Genomic DNA, 22,546 nt, shown 5'->3' on the forward strand with positions numbered 1-22,546 from the left:
TGCTGCTATGGTTATGCAAGGTTTTAGAGTTGGAGAAGTTTCGGCCATAGACTGCACATGATACCGAAGTTGCAGATTTCGAAGCATAAGTGAAAAATGCCATCGATCAATATTTGTCTTCAAGGGCCAAAAAATGTTGATGGATTAGGGCACTTGGACAACTCTTATTGTTAAGTTCTTTAGAGGACAGGTAACAGGTAACTGTACATTGCTCATAAGGTGGGATGGATTCAGCGTAGTCGCTTTCCTGCAGATCCGTGAAAACTACTCCGAGTTTTTCCGCAACAGATTTTACTGCTAACGGGAATGGTGGAGCGTGTGGAAGCCTGTTTAAATACAACTGATTTGTGGACTGATCACTTAAGAGTGCTTTGCATGAATGTTGTTTAGTGACAAGGTTCTTATTGCGTAGGTGACTCCTAGATATGTACGCTGATTATCCAGCGGCCACTGATCCGATTCTGCATATAAACTTTGGACGGGACTCTTACGAAAGGCACCGAGTGCTAGGCGGATACCTAAGTGATAGACAGGATCGAGTGGCTTAAGTGTTGTCTTTGAAGCTGACTGATAAACAATACATCCATAGTCTATGCATGGCAACAGAAGGCTTTTAAAAAGAGATAGGAGACAATACTTATCGGTTCCCCACGACTGGTGAGATAAAATTTTTAAAAGGTTCATAGTTTTAAGACATATCAGCTTCAACTGTTTTATATGCTGCATGAAAGATAGCTTACTATCGAAGATTACACACAGAAAGGTTTTTTCTTTTCTAATTACCAGGCTTCTCCCATTCATCGTATTGCATGGGTCAGAACATACCCCTCTTCGCCTGGAAAGCAGCACACAGGTAGTCTTCTCTGCGCTGAATCTAAACCCGTTTTCGTCTGCCCATTTCGCGAGCCGATTAACCCTTAACTGTATCTGGCGTTCACATATGGACAGATTGCAAGATTTAAAACTGACTTTGATGTCGTGCACAGAGACAGAATGAGACACCAGGAAGGTATAGCAAAGCGGAGAGAGTTCATTTTAATTAGGAATAGTGTGCAACTTAGCACTCCTCCCTGTGGTACGCCGTTTTTTGAACAAATGTGCGTGATAGAACATTGCCAATTCTAACGCGGAACTTCCTTTCAGATTGGTAATTTCGCAAGAAGTTCAGCATATAACCACAAATTCCAAAAGACGACCGGTGTTGCAGAATACCGTATCGCCAGGCAATATCATATGCCTTCTCAAGATCAAAGAATACAGATAGACAGTATTGGCTGTGTACAAATGCATCACTTATATATGACTCAAGGAGAACAAGATTATCTCTTGCAGACCTTGCTCTTCGGAAGCCAGATTTGTGAGGGTCCCAAGATACTATTATATTCTGAAAAGAACACAAGACGACGGTTAACCATTTTTTCAAATACTTTAAGTAAAGAGCTCGTGAGTGCAATTGGTCTGTCATTGTTAACTGAGGAAGGGTATTTGCCGTGTTTCAGTATTGGCAGGACTAGTGCCAAGATGAATGTATATGACGAGTTGCAAAAATCTTATTGTATACACCTAAAATTCAGTTTAGGGTCTCACCAGGCAGATTGTTGTTTATTTCGTAAGTAATTGGGTAAGAGCCTAGAGATGAGCTGCCACAAGTGCCTAGGGAAAGCTTCAGTTCATGGCATGTTAGTGGTTTGTTGTATCCTTCGGATGACAACTTGTTTGGACGCAGAGGAATACTTTCAGCTGTTCTTTTATGGTGTAAGAACTTTTCGGCATAATTTTCGGAGCTTAATACCCTCCGAAAGTGCTCACAAAGAGTATTTGTTTGATCTTGTATTGTCTCGCCAGAGCCAGGTTTGAGAGGAAAAGAATTTGGACGTTGTCCTTTTCGTTTGCGTACCCTATCACATACTTTGCTAACATCCATGTATGGGTTTACGGAGGATACGTAGTGGGTCCAGCTTTCTCTTTCGGATATTCGGCGGATACGGCGGCCATTCGCTTCGCCCTACTTAACTTCTATTATATGTTCTGTTGCTGGGTGGCGTGAAAATCTGCTCCATGCTCTGTTCTGGCGTTTCTTTGCGGTTTCACAGTCTTCGTTCCACCATGGTTTTGGATTGACTTTTTTTTCCGGAGGACTGAGGCATGCACTTTTTAGCAGAAGAGAAGATATGTGCAGTGATGTAGGGGGTCAGTTCCTCTACGCCTAGGTGGTCTGCTTCTTCCAGATACAGTTTAGTTATGTTCCTAAATTTCGACCAGTCCGCACTATTAGGTCTCCATTTTCGGGGGCAAGCTGGTCCATCGTGCCACTTTGTTGTTTCAAGGAGTGTTGGGAAATGCTCGCTCCCGTATGGATTACTGATAACTCTCCATTCCAGGTATGAAAGAAGTGAGGCGGACCCTATGGTTAAGTCTATAAACGAATACGTGTTGTGTGTAGGACTGTAAAATGTTGGCTCTGTCTTGTTAAATAGAAAGGCTCCAGATGAAAGAAGGAACTTTTCAATTGCCCGTCCTCTCGCATCACATCTTGAGTCACCGCAGAATATGCAGGGAGCATTGAAGTCTCCGATTACTATATAGCGTTCGGGAAGCTGGTCAATCAGCTTTTCAAATTCTGCTTTGTCAAACCGTTTATCAGTCAATATATCTATGGACCAAATAGTTATAAATTGGTTGAACAATATAGCCCGAACAGCCACTGCTTCAAATGAAGTCTGGAGTGATACATGCTGGCATGCTACGGACTTTGGGCAATGATTGCCACACCACTTGGAGAATTACCATTATTTCTGTCTTTACGGAAGATTATGTACTGTCTTTAGAAGTTCTTGTGTGTAGACTTTAAATGTGTTTCTTGAACACAAAACAGTCGTGGCTGATATTCCTCTAGTAGATCTTTGACATCCTCTGGATTTTTAAGTAGGCCCCTGCCATACCACTGAATTTGTTGTGTAGCCATATCGAGGAAGATTTTTGTTGTCTGTGTTCAAGAGGCCACGTTAAAGATAGACATATATGTATACAAGGACGGTAATCGTTTAGGTTACCGGCCACTTTTTTTTAGCAGTTACAAGTATTATATCTCTTCTAGTCGCCGGGGATTTTTGATCGCCCTGCATAACCTTCTCAGGCGCTGGAAGATCGTGAGCTAGGCGCTGAAACTTGCGTCCCAGGCCGTGGAGTTTGGACTAGCTTTGGGACCTGCGGAACAGGATTCGGCGGGTCCACCTTCAATGTTTGTGGAGCAGCACTTTTTTGCAGCCACCAGGGGGGCAGGCGGAGTGATTACAGGACCACTATCAGTGACCGCGGTAGACTGCCGAGGGATTTGTGATGCTGTCCCCGTCGCGCCACCTCGGAAAAGCTTTTGTGATTGAAGTATGATACACATTTCCTACCTTCATGAAATGCTATATTTTCTTTGATCTTTACTGAAATTATTTCTTTTGTCTTTCTCCCATATAGGCCACGTTCTAGAGTAGTCTGGATGGCTTCCATCACAGTTCACGCAATGTGGAGATGAGTCGCAAGTGCCTGATGGATGATCGTTCAAGCTGCATTTCGCGCAAGTCTGCGTTCCTCGGCATGTCTGGTATCCGTGCCCATACCTCTGGCACGTAAAGCATCTTCGAGGATGTGGGATGTACGGCCTAACACGTACTTTGATATAGCCTGCATCCAATGTACTAGGCAGCACACTGGTACTAAAGGTTAATACAGTGTGCTTTGTTCGAAGTTGTTCGTTATTTCTGCTGATTAGGATTCTTTCTACCTTGATGACATTTGGTCTTGAAAGCCTTCAAGCAGCTTTTCGTTACTGAGCTCCAAGTTGTCGTCTTCAGAAATTGCTCCACGGCTCGTATTCATGGTTCGATGTGCCGGCACAGTGAATGCAACATCGCCAATCCATTTTAAGTCATTCATATTATCATATTGGATTTTATCTTTCTATTCAAGGAGTACGTCTCCATTGGACATCTTTGTGGCTTTGTAGCCAGGTGCTATCGTGTTTGCGAGGCATTTCGCCTCCAAGAAGGGGAAGAATTTGCGCACGCTTGTGTTGCCTTCACTATGTTTGACATGGTACTTAGGGAAGTGTTTCTCATTGTTCTTTTAAAAGAATTGGAAGCTTGCATCGGTGCGCACTTTTTTCAGAGGGCCATCAAGGGATAGTAGTTTACGTGAAGCCAGATAGGGGTCTTAAATTCGGTAGCAGCGGCAATCGCCCAACCACCGAGACCAACATGGGACGGAGCAGATCCTGCGAGCAAGACAAGCCCTCGCCAGTTGTACGGTGCTACTATAAACCAATCTGGAGTACCCAAGGTTGGCCACCCACACAAGGTTAACCCTCACTGCTAGGAAAGTCGGAAGTAAATAGAAGAGAAGAGAAGGCAGGAAATATTGAAAGGAAGAGAGAAATACGGAGGAGAGGGGGACAGGAAAAGGCAACTACCGATTTGCCCCGGGTGGGTCAGTCCGGGGGTGCCATCTACCTGAAGCCCGAGGCCAAAGAGGTGCGTTGCCTCCACTGAGGAGCCGTAGAGGTCCAAACACTCGCCATCATATCAACCCCCAGGATCCCCTTTTCCCCGGACACTGCAAAGCCGCGCACGGTTAGACGCGGGTGGTTCCAACCCCCATGTGCTCGGGTACGTGGTGTCGCAGCACACCAAACGCCTGCTGACGCAGACGCCCCTGGTGGTGCATGGACATATCAAGTCCCGCGGTTTCAGTCGTGTAATGTTGAGATGCATCCATTGTGCCACCCTTGCCCTCCCTGCAAAGTCTGCGGAATGAATTCCGCGAGGAGATTTACAAGCTATCAGACGAGACTACCCCTCTATCTCGTCGATATCAGCGCTCTTTCTCGCGCAGCCACTCCCGTCCTCGTCACAGCAAGGCGAATTCTGGTACCACCGGAGAGAAACCAGTGTCATGCAAGCACGTGTGGCTTCTGATTGCTAGTAGACGACACCAACAGCAATCCACACTGAGCATAGTAACGACAGCCAGTGCGCTGGATTTACCGAGGGATAATGTTTCAACAGACTTATATACTGTTGTACATACCTGCCCACTCACGCTTAAAAAACTCGAATGAAACAGGTCGGCCGACACCGCCAATTTGCCTTCCCGTAATGAGGGAGCGCGCGGCAGGACGGAGGAGTCCATCGCTGAGGTAAAAAGCAAGAGGGCGCCACTCAAACATCTCACGGCTAATACATGCGAAATTGGGCGATGCGTTAGTGACCGAGCACGGCAGCACTATCTCTTAATTAAAAATAAAAGCAATGCAATGTTCTGTTCGAACATTGTATGGCTTGTAAGTGCGAGCCTTCGTTTCGCCACATTAAGATTCTGGGCAGTAGCAAGCAGTCTTTCGCACACGAACTTTTCGAAGCCGCCCATATCATGAAAAGAAGTACGAATTGCATTAGATGTTCTTGTTTGTCTATTTCGTAGCGAGGTCTGATTTAATTCACCTTTCTTTTTCGTAAGAAACTCCTGTGCATGCGCATTTTAGCATACGTTTCTTCTGGCTTTCAAGAGACCTATAAATCAGATATGAGTGTAGCGCCCGTTGTGTCCGGTCTAGTGTTGTGGTCATTTTTATTTGCGCTACTATGGCTTAAGCAAGCCTTGTCGCACTTGGACTTCGTACTTAACTTGAAGGCGAACATTCATCTGGAGTGGTCATGTAATTGGCTTCGGAATAATAAGCAGGCTGGTCGCCATGACATGTGATGATCCATATTGTTATTGGTTCGCCGTCTACGCTGCATTGGCGATTTCACCAATGAAGTTCTGCAGTTCGATATGTCGGCACGTCACAGGCACGATGGGGCCGCTTTTAGCTATGCCAGAGCTGCGATGACCAAAGAACGAAATTACAGGACAAATCTCACCATATGAAACAGATTTTTGCAAACAGCGTCATCATTGGGCAAGATTGTTTGGGAGTTTTTCGGATGGTATTGAATTTCTCCGAAGGTTTGTAATGCGCGAAATTGGGCTAGTAGCTCCTGCCATTTCGTAAATACACTGTGGCGCTCAACGTGAGCACGCGTCAAAGGACCATCGAGAAGCCATAAAGTTGGGACTACACGAGCAAGAGGTGCTCCGTAGATGGAACAAATACAGAGAAGAAGGTGGCGAGTTAGCTTGTGCAAGATAAAATTAAATGCACAAGTGAATGTTGGGTGCATAACATTCACAAAACAGACAAAGGCGCACAAAAATGAGCACCAACTAAATATTCGTATATGGCTGCAAGGAACGAAGGCAATAACATTTTCGAAGATGACTATGTGCTGCGGTACACCAGAGACGGTATTACGTATGACTACGGCACGAAAAAAACAAAGCATAGTCCGGACTTAAACAGATCCAGCAACAACAGAGAAGCCTGAGGGACCAAAACTTAGTATAGAAATCTATTGCTAGAAGACAGTAGAAGAAAATGACCCCAATAACACTGCCGCAGCATCCCACAAAATTCCGATGCAGGTAATCAAAAACATTGGTGCAAAGAACAAGCGACTGCTACCACAGAGGAATTGAGTAGATGGATGGAAGTTGACGTTGGATGGCGTAAAAGCAAGATTGAGCTCATCTACAAAAGCGAACGTGACAAAGATAAGATGAGCACGCATAGGCCAGTTACCTGATGTCGGTGATATACAGAGTGGTAATGCAAGCCATAAAATTACAACTGTCTAAGTAGGTTGAAATAAAATTACGTACTCGGGCAACTAGAGAATGGGTTCAGACCAGGCAGACGTTTAGAGAATTCGGCCGTAATTACTGAGTGCGAGCTCAATTGCTCAGAATATAGCTTTATGGATAGCATTTCCAAATGTCAAAGGAGCCTACAACAACAACATAGGCGAGGAATTGTTGTGGTATATTCTCAAGCACGAAATTATAAATAACAATTTCTTGAAGCGGCTGAGGTACATATATAGAGACAACATAGTGTAAGTCGTGCCGGAATGTCCAAAATGTAATGGAGTGGTAGAAATTCACCTAGGACTGAAGCAGTGGTGTCCTTTGTTTCCAGTGTTGTTCACGCTTTATGCAAAAGGCATAGAAAGACCACTGCAAAAAAAGTCGATTAGGGTTCGATTGACCCTACATGCGTAATATACAAATGGTGCAGCAGAACGTCCGCGGACTGATGTATGCGAACAACATAGTGCTACTAGGCGGCAATGCAGGAGGTATACAGACACTTGCGAATATCTGTGATAAGACAGCGACCAATATAGGCATTGAGTTTAGCACAGGGAAATCGGTAATTATGACCTTTTATGAAAATTCGGGTAATTTCGTGGTGTCAATTCAAAAAGTCATTCCGATAGACAAAAAGTATAAATATCTCGGCGTATACAAAACGAAGGAAATAATTTCTGAAGCACCACCCACGATATTCTGAAAATAAAGGGGAAGCGCAATGCAACTATGAAACTTGGAGCACTTTGGGGCCACAATAAATGTGAGGTGGTGCGTGGAATCTGGAAAGGAGTCAAGGCAGCAGCAATAACGTTCATAAATATTAAGTACTTAATATCGGATATCATGGCGTGGTTAGAAGTTGACCAAAGGTTGGTAGGCCGGTTGGCTTCGGAAGCCCACGGTAAAACCACAAATAAGGCAGTGCAGGGTGACATAGGTCGGGCCTCATTTGAAATCAAAGAAGCGCACAGAAAATGAGTTTTGAAGAAAGACTCAGGAACATGCATAAACATAAATGGGCAGCTAAAGTGCACAAGTTTCTTAACCTGACAAACGTGGGCACGGAATGGAGTACGAAGTCAAGAAATTTGACAGCCAAGTACAGGGTAATTTAAAGGGTAAATAAACAAGCAAGAGTTATCAGAAATAAAGTGAAAGTAACACAGACAACAAATCGGATGCAAAGAATAGAAATAAAGAAAATATGGAGATTTGCAATAACAAGAAGGAAATTAGACTGGAAAATTTGTGCGATAAGCGAAAAGGAAGTACCTTGCTATTTCATGCTCGAGCTGGTTGCCGAAGAACAAAAACAATCCGGAGCAACTATTCGCAATAAGACGAGGCATGTGTGTGCTGCAATCCGGAGACGGCTCAGCACATCCTAATGATATTAAATGTGATTCACCTAGTGAGAGCCTTAGACCACCGCCTACCTCATCGCGAAGCCGAAGGCGGCTTTGCTCCATTCTCGCCTTGGCCTCGCTTTCACTCAGGGATCCCTTGTACTGGACAACCTCGGGAAGCTGCGGGTGCCACGAGACCAGTTCGTAGGCGACCGCAGCGCGTTTAAGCGAGCTTCCCATGATGAACCCAGCTGCGCACTGCACCAATCCGTGGTTACGCCGAGTCTGCAGGGTTTTAGAATGGTTCGTGGGCTCAGGCAATGGTGACAAAAAAACACTGAACATTCAAGGAATGCTTGTGATGCGTGTTCAGAAATGTCGGCGCTCACAAGAACACTGCAGACCTGTTGAGCACCTGCTGTAAGCGTGGCCGTGTCGTCAGGACCGCGTCTGGCCCTGCCGACGTTAGCTGGCAACGGGTACTTAAATATTTACTCTGTACGGCAGTGTTTGAAGGTGCGATAAAAATAAAACAACAAAGGTGACGTCGCGTTTAAGTCAGGTGGGCAGCCGGGAAAAGGTGGCAGTGAATTCGCTATTTTATGTGCCTGACGGATGCGCTCTGCGGCTACGTCTTATGTTGGGAGATTTGGAGAAAAATAAAAATATAATAAACAAATACAAATGCATTGAATGATACCATTATAAAGATGCATAAAATAAAATTACGTAGAAAAACGAGGACTCTTACCTAGAAGGAAGGTAAAAAGCTGAATGGATGTATTCTTTTTAAAGTTCACGCCTCGGCGTTTGAAACATTCTGGCAAGCTAGACAAAGTGTCTTGTTAAATAGACACATACCTAATTTTTTTTATCCGATGAAGGGGTAAACTAGCAGTATGAACAATTTTGGCTGACGTGGCATGTTTTTAAGATCCGATAACATCACTACAATTGGCTCTGAGAAAAAAAAAAAGAAAAGGCATATCAAACGCTGGAATTCGTGTGAAGCAAAGCTTCAGTGAACGGATGATTAAAGGATGTACAACTAAGGCGAATGCGCACAATTGTGCTTATTTACATATTGGGTAACATGTATTCTCACGCATTGTTTGTGTATAAGTACGACATTGTTCAATTATCATTTCGGGCAATGTTTATGCACTACACCCTTCACAAGATACGCCTAAATGCTAGAAAAAACTCAGGTTGATGGCGACATCAATGCACCGATGCCATGAGGACGAACGCGATGTTTGATGCTTGTGGCAGGAAGAATGGGGAAAACAGAAGGATTGGGGGATAGGAAAGTGCGGCACTTATTTAACTTCGTTTGACGCTTCTGTAACCATGGTGTCTCACTTAACCGAGAATTTAGAAATTAGAACTTGACTGGAACCATGAACAGGGCGAATATGTTTTTGATTGCAAAACTTTCCGAGCTTGAATCTTCCTCCAATTTGATCGTTTTCACAAAAGTCTATTGACATTTCGATTGAAGCAATAAAAATACACTGAAATGCGCTCTCTTTAGTATATTCACTTATCGCAAGGTAAAGGCTTCACTGTGTTTTAAAACAAATGCTATCTTGAACTGTGTGAAGGATGTTTCTACACTTAGGAAATTTTCATGTGCTGAAGCTAGTAATAAAAGTGCCTACTAAACAACACCTCTAGTGCTCTGTAAACATTCCTTAGGTCTTCTGTGATGCAAAGGAGTTGCATGCGTGGTATTAGCACTGCTTGCCCTTTCGATTGACTAGGGGCTACCATAGCAATTATTTAAATACCGCTACGACGCTCTGACCATGACGGTCATCGTTATACTGCATGCGGCCATTGTAAAACTAACTTCATGTTATGGCCAAGCACAAGTTACGTTGGAGTAACCCTTGGCAGGTATAACGAGAAGAAAATGGGTTAACCGAGGGGCCCGTTTTTTATTAGTCATATCATAAGAAGCCAACAAGCACTGACACCAAGGACAACATAGGGGAAATTACTTGAGCTTAATAAATGAAATAAATAAACGATAAATTAATGGAAATTAAAGTGGATGAAAAAACAACTTGAAGATGTGTTCAACCTATAAGCTAATAAACTGGGAAGGTTTAGCAGTGAGAATCAATGGCGAATAACTCAGCAACCTTCGAGATGATATGACTATCTCGGGATGATATTGTCTTGTTCGGCAACATTGGGGACGAATTAGAGCAAATGATTGAGGAGTTTAACAGAGGAAGTGTTAAAGTGGGGTTGAAGACTAATATGCAGAAGACAAAGATAATCATGAATAGTCGGGCAAGGGAAGAAGAGTTCAGTTCAGGATCGCCAACCAGCCTGTAGAGTATGTGGAGGAGGACGTTTATTTAGGTCAATTACTCACAGGGGACTCTGATCATAAGGAACAATTCGGATAAATTTCAGGATATGTGCTGTTAAGGTATACGTGGCCTGTGGTGAGGTTGCTACTTTGCCTTATATGCTCTGGGAGTGCTGGTCGCTTGGCCCGAAGTTCACCAAGAAATAGTGGGACGCGCTCCTGCGAAGTCCCGTCTTTGAAGACCACATCCTGGCAGTCCAGCGCGCCCGTGGTCGGGCCGGCAGACTAGGTCTTTCAGTCCCGTCGAGGCACTAGGCGGTTGCGCGTTCTATTGCGTTTTGCTGAACCCAATAAAAGTTTATTCACTAACTCACTGACTCACTCACTGATCACGAGGAGGAAATTTACAGAATAGAAATGCGTTGGAGCGCGCATACCGCTGAGAATGTTAGATTCTGACTCGAAGCTTATCATTATCATCAAATAGAAAGCTGTACAGTCAGTGCATTATACTGGTGCTAACATATGGAGCAGAAACTTGAGACTGACAAAGAAGCTCAAGAACAAGTTATGGAGCGCGCAAAGATCAATGGAACGAAGAATGTTAGGCGTAACATTAAGAGACAGGGAGCGCTGTGAATGAAAGAGCGAACAGGGATAGCCGAGATTGCAATTGATAAGAAGAGCGAAAAATGAACCTATGCAACGCATGCAATGCGTAGTATGGATCGACCATTGGTCGATCCATACTCGCATTGCATGCGAGTATCGATCCATCTAGTATGATCGATCCATCCAGTATGATCGACCTGTTGGTCGACCTTTAATGGTCGACCACCAGATGTGGGAATAATGCTCCACCAGATGTGGGAATATTTTGGAGCTCTACACCTTGCACATCTCCACGACCGTCTGCTTACTGCAGAAAAGGCTGGACCCTGCAAACGTTTGTTAAAGTGAATAGCTTGATTTTGCACTTTCACCCGTTTTCGTGGTCGGCGGCTGCCAATGGTCGGACTTGTGACACAAAGGAGCCGAGGGAAATGGTGCCCATGCAAATGAGTTGCGGGGAGGGCCCATCATCGAGAAGTAAAGTGGAGGACTGTCTCGCGCTAAATTTGTCGAGTGTTCGGGAAGGGAAACGCTCGTGCGTTCGCTCGTTCTTCCATTCGCGCTGTTCTTTTAAATTGCCTTTCCTCCTCGATTGTTCTTGCTGAATTGTATGCGTTTTGATCACTCATTTTAGAAGCACTAATGTGCTTGCTCAAGACATTTACTGGTGGATATGTCCTCATTTCTAACCCATGCCGAATCAGCTGTTTTACATTCAGAATATTTTGTATCTTCCCTCTTATATTTGTTAATCATGATGACTACACTTAGTCAACTGCGCATCCTATCGTGAAATACATTGCATTGTGTAGTATTAGTGGTTTGCTTTGTTAAAGAGTAAATTATTCTTTGTTATAGCAGGTACTGCTCTCTCAATCTCATGCAGTATCTGAATGCGAGGTTTTATGCGTCACGTGAATGAATATAAAATAAACATACAAGCAAGTGCAAGCGTATGTAGCGCGTATATTGGGCATCACACAGAGCTTTCTTACGATGTTCTTTATGGGCATCCAGGCTGCTTGTGTGAGATCACGGTCAAATATTTTCATTGCCGTGACGGAATAGTTACTCTCGAATGACGTTGCCAAGGAATTGACCACTGCCGCATTCTCTCTAGGAGGCGAGATGTCCAGGTTGTGCAAGCGCCGATTGTCGATCAGCCAATTGCTCAAGGTTGCCCAGTCATCATCCTTCACCGAGAACCCTGCGATCACAAAAGGTAATTCACAACTAAGTCTCCGCGCCGAAGCTACGAAAGCTGTGAAGGCTGCCGTACTATGCTATAAAACGTTGTTGCCGGGACTATTGGTATCTAGTGCAGAAGTACAACGCCATCCTCAGTGCAAGTGTGCGTGCTTGGGAGTGTTCTTCCATTTTACTCTGAACACTTCTTAGCCCAGGGTCAGGAAATCATGCGAGAACGAAGCGTCGATTGGTGATCTGGTAGCGTGGTAATATACTACATGTCGGTTAGGTTACGAAATTAGTATGGCGATCACAAGCACACCAAAAAAGAAAATTTTATATGGGATTGTGTCTGTTCTGGCAGAGTTTTTCAGTTTCATATGCGGGCAAGACTATATCATAGTTACCGTGACGCGCTGCTGTATCAAAGGTAAGGCAAAGGTACACGTCCATTACATTGAAGCTGAAGTAAACGTTGGTTGGCAACATTCAGAGAAAGATATACTATGGTCGCTGCTGCAGAGCATACTAGTAATCATCATGCCGCAGAAAACAAAATTCTGCTTGTTAGAAGAGTATACAGTGTCGGCTGAACTGAAACAAGGTAGGGAATAAAGTAATTCCAGCTGATGCGCTGATTGTTGTAGCCAAATTCGCTGTGTATTGCAATGGCAACCTCCCAACAAACAACCTTTTTGAAAAATCACATGTTGCTCATGGAGTTGAAATCCAGTTAGCCATCACACTTTGAGCATTTCTCAATAGTTCCAACCAGTGACTTGTTGATGAATTTGTTTGCGCAGAGATGAACTGCAATTTTTTGCAATGAATAGTGAGTTAACATTTCTGCAAACGTGCTAAACTTCCGAAAATGCTGGGATACCTGACAGGTAAGTTGAAGCAGCCACTGTGGTAGCGAGATTTGTCCAACCACAAATCTCGCTACCAACCATTTGCCTTGTCAAATCACGATGCATTTAACACGTTTAGCTGCTACGGGAGGCTTCGTTAAAAAAACTGAAACAACTTATGCACATCAAAAGCACATGTTGTGATCTACCTGAACTTTTCGTGATCCGTTTATTCAACCGCATTAAATTATCCCATTTCATTCCTGCGTCTTTGGCTTAAAGAAATCTGGTGCGCGCGGGATGCTAGGCTACGTGACACACCCCGTGATCATATTGAAGAGCTTGTTGATGTTTGCACAAACAATACGTACGACTGTGGCCTGATAGGGCATTTGGACGGGGTATTGGGGTGACCGAGGGTCAATCCAACCATTGCGAATTTTTTTTAATGACCTCTCCGGCAAGACCCCACCTGCACCCATCAGCAGCCATGGTTAGCAGAGTCTGCCAGGATTAACTAATAAACATTTGCGTTAGAAAGGCTCTGTGTTCACCTTATGTTCTTTCTGCAGAAAATTCACGCTAGCAGCTATTATACAATAATTGGTCACCAATCTTACATCCGCTTATTCTGGTAATGTTCTGCGCCACCAGCAGAGTCCTTTAGGCTGTCCGCAGTATTCCGCAAAACGCAATTCACTTACGGACAAGCTTGAACATGTTATCTTAGGTGTTCTGACTTAACTGCAAAGAATGCTATGCTGCCCACAATATCTGTAAATTGAAAAGTAACGATGGGCTACGTTACAGCACTGAGAAACTCAAGAAAATTCTGCATTTTACGCGCAGTTCACTTACTTTCTATCCGCAGCTGCTCAATGCTCTTATTTTGTGCGATGCCTTCTATGATGGTCTGCGCCGAGTCATGCGACGTTTCAAATTCCATGCCCAACTTTCGTAGACTGCGTGTGAGTGCCAGGTAAAGGCCCAATCCTTTAGCGACATCCGGGGACACTTTTGTGAAGTACGTGCCGCCCAAAAGCAAAAAGGTCAGATGGTCTCCACAGGGGACATTGGGAGGACTGCACGAGTGCCCCAGCGGAGCAAAGATCAGATTAAGAGGCTCGACCCTGTCGGGGCTTGAGAGAACCTCGTGGCAGCAGGCAATTTGTTTAGCGGCATTGAGATGCACGCTAATCCAAAATCTGCAAAAACCAGACAGAACACAACGACGTCACTAACATCGTGTGGTTGTTTTGGTCACGTGGCGACTATTCTCAGCTGGAATAATTCAGCGAGCAATAATTCGATATCCAGTCCTTAAGTAAAATGCCCAACATGCTGTATATAATTTACTTACTTACGTATTTATTGCATACTGGGACGCAGCGTGCAAGCAGCTCAAGAATCAGAAGGCAAATGTGCACGTGCGGACAATTGTTACTATAATGTCGACGAAATTCTGAAATAAAAATTCAGTGGCTAGCTAACCCGATATATACGACAGCGGTATGAGAGAGTCTGTGAGAGCCACCCTTCAACACACGCTGTAGGGATGTAAAATATGTGAACATAAAATGGCAGTCTCCCTGGAAAATCTACGGTTGCGGTGGTTGGCTGCGCTGCTTAGCTCAGAACTCCAAGACCAACTTTAGACCATCCAGCGAGCCATGGAGATCGTTCGGGAGCAGCAGCTCCCAGTGGCAATCTAGGCGGCCCCAGCCACGGGCCTCCCAATCGTCGTATTCCAAATAATGTTATCTCGTTCACTCGCTATTTTGCAGTAAATCCAAGAGAAATGCGTAAGAACTACGTAGCATTTTTTAAATCCATGGTTCTACGATTTAAATCGTGTCTGCCACATTGCAACGTGTTGTTTGGGAGCACACTCGAGACGTCGTGCCTCTTGGAGGAGCGTAGTGCAACCGACTGTGGTGCGAAGGTGGCCACAGTCAGTTGCACTTTATATAGTTGAGGCATATATATATACATACATATACATATATACATATATATACATATATATATATACATATACATATATATACATATACATATATATATATACATATACATATATACATATATATATACATATATATACATATATATATATATATATATATATATATATATATATATATATATATATATATATATATATATATATATAACGGAACACGCTGCGGAATATATGCGGACGGCATTACTTTCTCGTGCGCGAACGACAATGCAGGGAGCAATACGACAGGTTGGAGAATGGCCTCAAAGTAGGAACTGTACATGCAAAGAAGGTGTGCCTGCCCAGTGTTAAAGATACATCAGTACAAGTGAGAGTCAACATGAACAACACGACTGCGAAAACTTAGCAGAAATTCTGTAAAGCTTTCAATATACGGCCTTCCAAGGTCACGAATATGAAAAAAAAATCTGGAGTTTTACCTTCCAGAAGCTCCTTCTGTGAGAACGCTATAAGAGAAGGGGGTAGGGGGTCTTGGGTCTCTAGATTCATTTTAGCCACCTGCGGTTCTTTGTGATATGTGCCGAATGCATGCTTTTGTGTTCCGTCTTAATCAGAATATTGTCACGTGGTGGTGACGTTGAACACAGTATAAATACTGTGAACGACAAAACTAACTTATTAGACGAACCTGTGCCCACAAGACAGGCTACACTTATAGCACAATAATAGCGGCGACCACAGTCGGTGATTGTCGGAAATCTGATCAGCGGGTCAAGCGCATCGGCTTTTATAGATCAGTCGTCGAATGTTGCAGATTACCCGCTGGGACCCACATGTCTTCCACAAAGTTCTACACTATTCGCGTCGCGCACACATGCCATCAGCTTACACAAGTTGCGGCCTAAGACAGTGGACGGATCCATCCATAACATTCCAGAAACTTCTTTTACATGTAGGCGCGTCCTCCACTGTGCGATAACATTTGTTAGGCGGCGAAACATGGTCGCCCGATAAAAATAAGTACACGTGTTAATATAACCGTCTCGGCCAGGATCCAAGCCTCGAAATCGTGGTGAATAACATAATGCCATAGCCTCTGGGCTACCGGCTGAGATTCGTGGCTTATATTGCTTAAAAAATGGAAATATATGGCGTTGGTCAGGCGCATTGCACAGCTAATGTACCAGTTCGCGTAAACAGAAATAGGAAACGTCTGTCTGGAATTAAAGAACATGAACTGGCCCAAGTCATACAAGCAACAATTTACACTCTAGTTTCTTGCGGGCACATTACATGGGTCTCAATGAATAGCAACCGAATGAACTACACGAGAAAGCCTTCGGAGGTTAAAGAAGAGAAGTCAGTCTTCGACCTTATACCAGAAAACTTGATTTCAAGCTGGCATCACTCACAACACCTGAAAAGAAATTATTGATGCGCATAAGGAATGTTAGCAATATCGACTGAAGATAGTTTATTTAGTGTCACGCTATTCTGGAAGTGTTGATGTGCGAGACTGGACAAATGCTTATTATCTAGCAAGCTATGTGAATGGAACGCGGTTCGAAGCCTTAAGCGGTCCCTTCACCAAGTTTGGGCATTGCAAACAAAGAAGTGTGGCGCGTGAAGCACGAGGTGGGTACTGTACCTGCAAAGTGTGAAACGACATCGTCACGCCAAGACGGTTGGAATATTAAACGGAAGGACGCCAACCGGTCCCCACGAGGCAGCCGCGCTATGAACGAGAGAGCCAATGTAACATGCACAAATGCCTCTACGCAAGACTCGCAGGTCGCAACGACACTGACCATGGCGCGTGAGTTCGGTTAATCCTTAAATGCGGAACAAGTAGTGCCGCCACTAGAAACACGCTGTCTAACAGAAAAAAGAAAAAGCAGAAGAAAAGAGACGGACCTTGGCATAGGATTGTGAATTGGTTTATCGAACCTTCCCGAAACTGGCGTGTCATCTACGCTCAACCATAGAATCTATGACTTCATTCGCCAAATCCGTTCGACAAAAAGGCCCGCTTTTTCGAAGTTAGCACGCCATCACACAGAGCACACCGACTTTGCAATTGGTCTCGAGATAAAAGGAAAAACGCCTAAGAAGTGAACGTCGCTGCTTACGTTTTCACCTTCGAGCATCATGTATCAAAAAATTGCATAAGAAAGGCGAAATGCGGTAAGAGCAATTGGCGCCATGCTAAAACAATTTGCGATTATAAGTTGAGGAAATACACCGCTGGACTCCGCCATTACCTCACCAGAAACAACTCGAGCTGACTGGTACGGGCACTTCCAAACGGTTCGTATACCTCCAAACAGCTGTTGCATGGGCAGTTGGACCCAAAATTGCTAGTTCGCGTTTTATTGGATGGAGTGAGCCAGTGCTGTTTTATGACTGAGTAATTGACTGAGAAACTACGTAAATTGTCAAGTACTCAATCACTAGCTTCATACAGTGGACATTTTTGAGGGCATCATGACGAGAATACTTTCCGGCGCGTGCTTGTAACTGAGTTCAGTACATAGTTGAAAGTCACTGCGAATCGAAGCTCTCGTCTCGACCAAGATCTGCGACCAATCCATTCCATGTCCGAGTAGAGACTTTGTCGACAACTGCGAGCACTGACATCACGAATTCATTGACATCGATCAAGCGTAAAGCCCAAAAGCTATCGACGTATTAATTGGCTTTGACTGTTGCTGGTCATTTGCCACGGGAAACGCACGGAAGCTCGACAACGGAGTCAAAGCCGCTGAGACTTCATTAGGCTGGACTCTGCACAGACGAGTAGCCTCTGGCATTATACAGTTGCGCATTTCACCGAGACAACTGTACTAAAAGCGGCAGTGACGTACCATTAGATGACCACAGTTAGCTACTGCGACCTAAAATTATGTGGATAATATCCGATGGCCATAACAAGACCCGGGAAACACACACCCTATTCTGTATTTATTCAACAGCGGAGTAAATGTGAAAAACCGTCATTGCGTAGTTTCGCTTACATGGAAACAGAACATCCGCAACCACAACATTCCAGCCAACTCGCGGAAGCGTTTAACTCAACTTCGAGAACTTCGGCGATACCCTCAGCTTCTGCGAGAATGTAATCCTGTCATACGCAAATACACTAACGATGGTGTAGCCTAGAATGGAAATGAACAAAAAAAAGCCACAGTGTATTACATGCCACCCCATGCAGTAATCCGCGAGGATCATACAATAAGCGTAAGAGTGTTCTTCGATGCTTCCTCCCATGGAAAACGGGAACTTTCGCTTAACAGCAGCCTGTAGTGCCGACCAAGCCGCACTGCCGATCTCATAGGGTTCCTACTTCACTTCAGAAAACATTGCATTGCTTTAGTAGCAGACATCAAAAACGTGCTTCTGCAAAGAAGCGTCACCAGCACAGACCAAGAAGCTTTACGATACCTGCGATTGGAGAAAGAGCACAGGCCAGGTCAAGCGTTCTCTAACGTTCGCATAAGGCGCATGGCCAGATTACTATTCGGCACGACCTTTAGTCCTTTTTGGGCGGCGACCAACCGTCATCATCTTGAGCAAATATTGTCGGCTACTCCAAAAATACAGAAAGACTGTGGGGTCCTATATATCTTGACGACGTGTTAACAGAAGTGCATTCCGTCGTAAACACGTCCAAGCTGCGGTCAGAAGCTACTGAGCCATTCGCAAGTGCATCCATGAAGCTCCGAAAATGGGCTTCGAACGACGAACGCGTTCTCAGCACACAATCGATGCAGCCTCCGGAGTTCTTTCTCAGACAACTTACAGGAGTACTGAAAGTCCTGTGAATTGTATAACATTTTCACCCCGACGTATTTTCGTTTAGGCCCGGAAGCGCTATGGAGTTCGTTCAACAAAGAACCGATACCAAGTGGTTTATACTAAAGACGACTTCTAGCCTATACGACACCCTAAGCATGCCGACCCTTTCCACAATAAGGATCAAGATCTTTTCCGAAAATCTTAAGAGGAAAGCAGTTGACTGGGAAGAAGAACTGCCACTGGACGCTCTACACGATTGGAAGAATCGCTGCAATAAACTTCCACAGCTCTGGGATACTGAAATTCTCCGGTTATACCAACAGGGCATACATGGACTTGGCGACAAATACGTAGTGCTTTTCTTTGCTGACGCCAGTAATTGTCAGCCAGCGGCACCGTTTGCTACAGTTGGACAGCAGAAAATACAAACAGCTCAACTATAGTCTTGTGCAAGTACAGGCTGGCGCCAATCAAGGAGACAAGCCTTCCCAGACTCGAACTGCTAGCCATTCTCGTCTTTGAACGATTGTACCAGTATGTGCGTCAAGACCTAGCTGAGGGCACATCAGCGCAGTTTTGGACTAATTCAATTACTGCATCGTACTGAATTACCAGGGATCCTAACCAATGAAAAAACTTCATTCGGCATTGCATAACGGAGATTCAGAGCAGAAGAAATATCACATTGTGGAGGCATTGCCATGGAGAGCATAATCCTGCAAATTTTTTTTTACGAGCGACGTCTCCGCTCATAAATTGACAACAATGTCCTGTGGGCAAGACACCACTGCCTTAATTGTTAGGAGAATGGATGCCCAGCACACCCTAGGCGAAACTCTACCGATCCATCACCAAGTGTCACATAGGAAAGTCCTTATCGGGCATAATCTTTGCAAACCGCCATGCAAACCGAACCACTAATCATGGATATTCACAAATACAGCACCAATACAAATTACAACAGCACCGTGTTTGAGCTTGTATACTATGATTTGCCTCGAAGCTGGAGAAGTTTCCCGGGGAGCACTGAATGCCAAAGAATCGCAAGCCGTCCAACCATACTGAATTTACCCCTTCGAGACCTGACCTGCTTTCTCGACAAGGGAGTTCTACGAGTCGCAAGACGCCTTCAACTCAGCAAGAAATCTTGCCATGAACAATATCCAACGAATGGACCACTACTACTGTAAGCTGCCCTCGTCGTGTGACACCATCGACACCTTCATGCCGGAGTTCCTGATACACTTGTACAAATAAGGGAAAACTTATTAATAATAACAAGGGTAAGCTTATGCATATTACGGGGATGGTAGGTAGTTGATAATGCCATCAGAGGATTCATCGTGTGCCAATGCCACAACGTCAGACCTTTCTCTGAAGCAACTGCACCGTTCTAACCTGAAAGATCGGAGCCCTTTCAAGTCCTCAGACTAGATTTCGCTGGTCCCCTCTACGTTAAACATCTAGATGGCTGCGCCAAAGTGTATTTGCTTGTTCACGTGTGCCGTGATTAGAGCTGTTCACCTCGAGCTAGTCGAAGACATCACCGCGACAATTTTCTCAACGCTCTCCGACCCTCTGTGTCATCGCGGGTAGTTCCTTCTTTTATATATTCAGAAAATGCTGTGGCGTTCATAAAGAGCGAGAGAGCTTTCGATATAGCGTAAATCATTCAGAAACTAAGTTTATCACTACACCGCTAACCATAATATAAGATGGAGATTTATCGCCGATCACGCACCATGGCGGGCGATTTCTGCGAGAAATTTATCAGGTCTGTCAAGCTGACATTGACGAAACGCATCGGCAAGGCATTTCTTACGGAGAACCGCAGCAAATAACCCTAGCTGAAGTAGCAGCTGTGATCAGTTTCAGGTCAATCACACACGTTTATAGCGACTGCCAAGATCTGGACACTCTCTTCCCGTCTCACTTTCTCATTGGAAGGCGAATATCTGCACTTGCCTACCTAACACTCAGTGAGATTACAGTAAATAGTCGTCGTATGCTACCCATGTGGGAACAATGAGAGAAAGGTAAAGCCAGTTCCACGCAGTGAACCCTGTTAAAACAGTGAAACTGGTGGTCGTTTTCTCAAGTTTGAACTCGTGTTGAGCGCGGTTTTCATGAAATTATTTTGTCTCGCTGCCCTCATTTCGCTAGATTCCAGCTTCGGTTCTGAATTGCACACCCTTGACTTGTGTTAGGTTATGATCGAACCGCAGTCCATCACACAGCTTGCAGCTATGGCCGCACTCACGGTCGAGGAGTGCGCTCTTGAACCGTCCATCGGCACCCTCCGTGGGAGGAATCTCTCTGCTTCGACGGCTCTGCTTGGTCTCCTACTCTCGAAGCTGGGGGTCGGCTTGCCTCCACCGGCGCTTGGCTTGCGTTCCCCGTTCTCGATCCTCGGCGGTAGCGGCTGCTGTCCGCTAGCGCTTACATTGCGCTTCTCGCTCTCGAAGCTCGGGATTTGCTCGACGTCGGCGCTGCCGCTCTCGTGCGAGCTTCGGCATTTATTGTGCACTCGATCATCTGCATAGTATCATCATCAAGTGTGTGCGGGCGCAACATAAACGTGGACTGTGCCAAGGCTGCTTCGGCGTGTCTCCTGGGCTCAGAGTAAACGCAAGCCCATATTCTGATCTCTCTCTCTCTCTCTCACACACACACACACACGGACACACACACACACACTGTAACAAAGGAAAGAGGCCTGTGCCTCCGCAGCATCGCGAACGGTATGAGCTCGTGGTGGCTGTCCACGGCAGAACGCTGGTGAGTGTCGCCCATTTGCCTGCGACCGCTGGTAATAAATCTATTATCAAGCGGTGGAAGTGCTAAGTTTCGACCACCCTGGAAATTCGGAGGCGCATGCTACCCCCCATCGTGCCTGACAATGCATGCCCTCCTCCGATGGCGCCGCCCATCCTGGTTTGTGCCGGTGCCATGCCTCAGCGAGATCCCATTATCTTCTCCGGCACAGATGACAAAGTTGATGATTGGGTCTCCTCGTATGAGCAGAGTGAGTGCCCGTAAACAGTGGGACGATGATACCAAGTTGAGAAACGTCGCATTCTATCTTACGGACGTTGGAAAACTATGGTTTCTAAACCATGAAGCTGACCTCACTTCGTGTTGGTCTTCAGGACAAGCTTCAGACAAGTTTTCGGTCGGCCAGCAGTACGAAAGCTTCGTGCAGGACAGTGTTTGTGTACACGATCCCTAGAGGTCAGAGAAATTTCACGAGCTATATTGAGAACATTGTTGACATTTGCAAACAAGTGTAACGTGTTCTTGTCAGAGGAAGTGTTGATCAAACATATAATGAAGGGTATTAAGGACGACGTGTTTTATATTGTTACGGTTAACGTTAAACCGGCTTTATTTAGGGGACGGAATTGATGGTGTAGTCAAGATAGCGTCCCGAGGCTGCACCAGCTAACCTCTTCTTCCTCTTCTTCTCGCCCGGCTCATGCCGCAGCAATCCCCGGTTGCCAGACGAAGCCCGCTGGGCAAGTCCAAATCACCCGAAAAGCGTAAGGTGAAACCACGTAAGACGGGCAACATGTGCCAACTGGGTCCGGCTAGACCGACGACCAGCGGACGTCAAGCGTGCCACCACGTACGTCAAGTCACTCAAGCGATCTACAATGACGAATGGGCCCGTGTACTAGGGTAAACACTTTTCACATAAGCCACGTTTACGTTCCGGAGTCTACAA

The 22,546-nt window shown here is 45.1% G+C and overlaps 1 protein-coding gene across 4 annotated transcripts in view; it reads right to left on the reverse strand.

The window, feature by feature from the left end:
- Positions 1 to 22,546, reverse strand: part of LOC139057611 (NLR family CARD domain-containing protein 3-like) — a 123,030-nt gene that overhangs the window by 14,242 nt on the left and 86,242 nt on the right. For 3 of the 4 annotated variants that reach the window (XM_070536145.1, XM_070536147.1, XM_070536143.1), the window contains 3 exons: positions 13,923 to 14,269; positions 12,021 to 12,232; positions 8,181 to 8,375 (listed from right to left, as the gene is read on the reverse strand). In XM_070536145.1, coding sequence (XP_070392246.1) covers positions 8,181 to 8,375; positions 12,021 to 12,232; positions 13,923 to 14,269 — 754 coding nt within the window. The remainder of the gene's footprint in view (positions 1 to 8,180; positions 8,376 to 12,020; positions 12,233 to 13,922; positions 14,270 to 22,546) is intronic. The other variant, XM_070536146.1, reaches the window with a different exon arrangement.

Source organism: Dermacentor albipictus, chromosome 3, assembly GCF_038994185.2.
Source record: "Dermacentor albipictus isolate Rhodes 1998 colony chromosome 3, USDA_Dalb.pri_finalv2, whole genome shotgun sequence".
Classification (NCBI taxonomy): Eukaryota; Metazoa; Arthropoda; class Arachnida; order Ixodida; family Ixodidae; genus Dermacentor; species Dermacentor albipictus.